General features: G+C 32.6%; 1 protein-coding gene across 1 annotated transcript; it reads right to left on the bottom strand.

Annotated features, from left to right (window-relative positions):
* Positions 1–1021: 1021 nt before the first annotated feature.
* Positions 1022–1390, bottom strand: LOC111388267 (ctenidin-3-like). The gene is made up of 2 exons (XM_023012953.1): positions 1219–1390; positions 1022–1164 (listed from the first exon to the last, which is right to left on the bottom strand). The coding sequence occupies exons 1-2, from the start codon at positions 1388–1390 to the stop codon at positions 1022–1024; spliced, it is 315 nt and encodes a 104-aa protein (XP_022868721.1).
* Between the last annotated feature and the right edge of the window lie 1857 nt (positions 1391–3247).

Here is a 3247-nt window from a genome sequence, read left to right as displayed (position 1 = left end):
ATCTTAATAAGAAACTCGAGCATTTTATGAATGTATTAGTCAACAAAACCACATTACCAGGGATAGAAAATGTTTTATTTTCTTTTATAGATTTTAGATTGTCAGTATTTTGATAAACGTATGTATCACAAGGGAACAAGAGTTGACAATGTTTTATTTTCTTTTATAGATTTTAGATTGTCAGTATTTTGATAAACGTATGTATCACAAGGGAACAAGAGTTGACAAAATAATGGCAATTTATCATTCCATTTCCATTTTGGAAAATAAACAAACAAGCCACTTGGCTTCCACCAAGCCATAAGAACTAGACGAAGAGAAAACTATTCATTCTACTGTAGAATGGTAGACTAGTTTAACAATTGTATGAAGGATTGTCTAAATATGGAGACAACAAACAATGTAAGAGACTAAGCCCAAAGAAGAACTAGGATACAGAGTGAAGGATGATAAGATCCAATCTTTGCATTGTAGACGTGGGTCTTCGTGGAACACTATTCTATATTCTGTCAACTCTTTTGTGTACACTTCTTGTTTGAGCAAATGCAACTATCATTGTAAAACCATGCATTATCATCACCGATACCAATACAATTGCTGTTGTTTTGTTGATCTCCAACTCCACCTTTGTTAAGGGATAAAATTTCACTTCGAATAAATTTGAAAACATAAACCAATTTATAAGAATTTGGACTACTTCTCTTAATAAAGTTGACTTTTTAAGATGGAACTACAAATTTTAATATGGTATCAGAGCTTATTAAGTTTCAATAGAATTCGATCCAATTAAGATAAAAAAATGAGCACACAAATTTCAAAATTGATTTGCTCAAATGAGCCACCATATTACAAGGAATGTTAAGAGATCAAATTTTACAACGAATAATGATGAAAATATGGATCAATTTATAAGGGTTTGGACTACCATTCTTAATAAGAATGAACTTTTAATATGAAACCCCAAGTCCTAATAACCTCCACCTCTACCTTCATAGAGATACCGACTTCCAGGCTCTCCAACTCAATCATTACCGGGATCTCCACCAGTTGTACTACCATTGCCACTGTGACCTCCATCTACACCATTTCCACATAGATTTCCACCTCCCTCTCGTTGTGTACCTCCATCTCCACCTCTGCAAAGATCTTTACCTCTACCATCTTCTGCACGTAGATCTCTACTATTCTCTTGTTGTCAACTACCATCATCGTCACGACCTCTACATAGATTTGCACCACCTCCTTTACCCAAGTCTCCACCTCTTTCTGCATTTCCACCACCTCTGACCCCACAGCCACCTCCATCAGCACCATCTCCATATCCACCTCCACGTATAACTCCACCTCCCCTATCGTCCACCATAACCAGTTCCACATAGATTTCCACCATTGGCCCCCAACTCGATCTCCACTACTTGCTACCACCACCACCACTACCACCACTCAACCACTACCGCTTCCATGTGCCCCTCACCATCGACCACTAAGTTCTACAAGATATTAAACACCTAAAATATTTTAGAAGTGCACCAAACCATTTGTATAACCATTTATTGTTTCAATAATGTCATAAACAATACTAAAATCTGTTCTAAAATTATATATATATATATATTAGTTTCTAAATTGTCCTTTTTTTACACGAACAAGCACACAGAATAGTACTAATAGATAACATACTTGGTGTTTGCTATCTCCAAACTTATAACAGACATTGTCCTTAATGTCTAAGTTATAAGAAACAAGATACAAAAATTAAGGATAAAGAAGGGAACTAAGAACTTTCCTAATATAAATTTGAAAATGGTGGATGGACTGACTTGAAAGTATGTAAAAAGTGTTATTTGTATAAAATTACGGATGATTGTATTGAATTTTGAATCCACTTATTATTATTTTCAATTATGTAATCTAGTTTCGTTCACGCATTTTTAACAATTGATAAAGATAATGTGTTTAACTTTCCTTTCCAAAATAAATTAGCTCTATTCTAATAATACGAATTCGAATAATTAGAATGCATTATATTTTAAATTATTTATATGATTGCACATGTGATATTGTTACTCCTTACATCTGTTACCAGTGTGTTAACCTTGCCACGTTTTAAATTTATTGTGAGTCTCACAACACTATAATAAGAAACTAATTATCTAATTGGTATAAACAATTAAATAATACAATGGGAATGCAAGATTAATCATAAAATACAAGAAATACTAAATTGCTAGTGTTAAATTAAAATAAATAATTAATAGGGTTCATCTTCATCCATTAGAAAAACAAAAGTAGGCTAGTTTGATTTTGTATAAATTACAAAAAGAATAAGAGAAAATATTTCTCGAATCATAAAATAATGCAAAGATATTGATCTTCAAATCTAAAGTTGAAATCTTCAATTTCTTGATGTAATTGACATCCAATTCTTGTTAGGGTTTGATCTTATCTCTCAAAATATAGCAATTTGCCTATTGTTCTTGATGAATTATGTGATTTAATTGTGTAAGTAGAGCCTCAAGAAAGTTCGCAATGTTTCAACAAGTTTTGCATATATAAGAATGTAAGAATCTGCCCAACATCGTGTACAATTTCAATCCAATTAAAATTCTGGTCTAAAACGAAATTGCAGCGACAGTCTATAGTTTTCCACAATGCGTGCATGTAGGCATACAAGCCGCATGCATGCTGTACAAATTGTTGGGTATCGACTCATTTTGGCTTAAGCCGATGCAGAGGCGATAGCTTTTCCACTCACCGCGCAACTTCAGTTTTCAGATTTGTGTGTTTCGGTCCCACCTTTTGGATAATATTCATGTTAAGACCCATTTTCATGCAACTCTAATTCTTCATTTTCCAATTGCTTCCAATTTAGTCCAATCATGTCCGAATCAACTATTAAAAATTCACAATTTAGTCCCCAACCTTTACCTAACAACCTTTGTCCAATTTAATAAATTTATATCAAGTTCTACCTAACAAAAAGAAAAATATAAATATAAATATAATTAAGTCATAAGTTAGCAAAATTAATAACAGTCAGCCTCATTTAATGGTCCATATAAGCATACAAAGTACACTTATCGAGAGTTAATGGTGAAACCTTTATGATGTAAGTATGAAACACTTATTTCCTTAACAAATAAAAAGTAAAAAGGTAAAAAGTCTAACAGAATGAGTTTCTACATTTAATTACTCTAAATCTAATCAGAAGAAATGCCTCAAGATAAGTGGAATATGTTCAGACACA

The sequence above is a fragment of the Olea europaea genome, unplaced genomic scaffold (assembly GCF_002742605.1).
Source record: "Olea europaea var. sylvestris unplaced genomic scaffold, O_europaea_v1 scaffold4792, whole genome shotgun sequence".
Taxonomy (NCBI): domain Eukaryota; kingdom Viridiplantae; phylum Streptophyta; class Magnoliopsida; order Lamiales; family Oleaceae; genus Olea; species Olea europaea.
The sequence above is the reverse complement of the archived record's forward strand: the minus strand, read 5'-3'. Positions and strand labels throughout refer to the sequence as shown.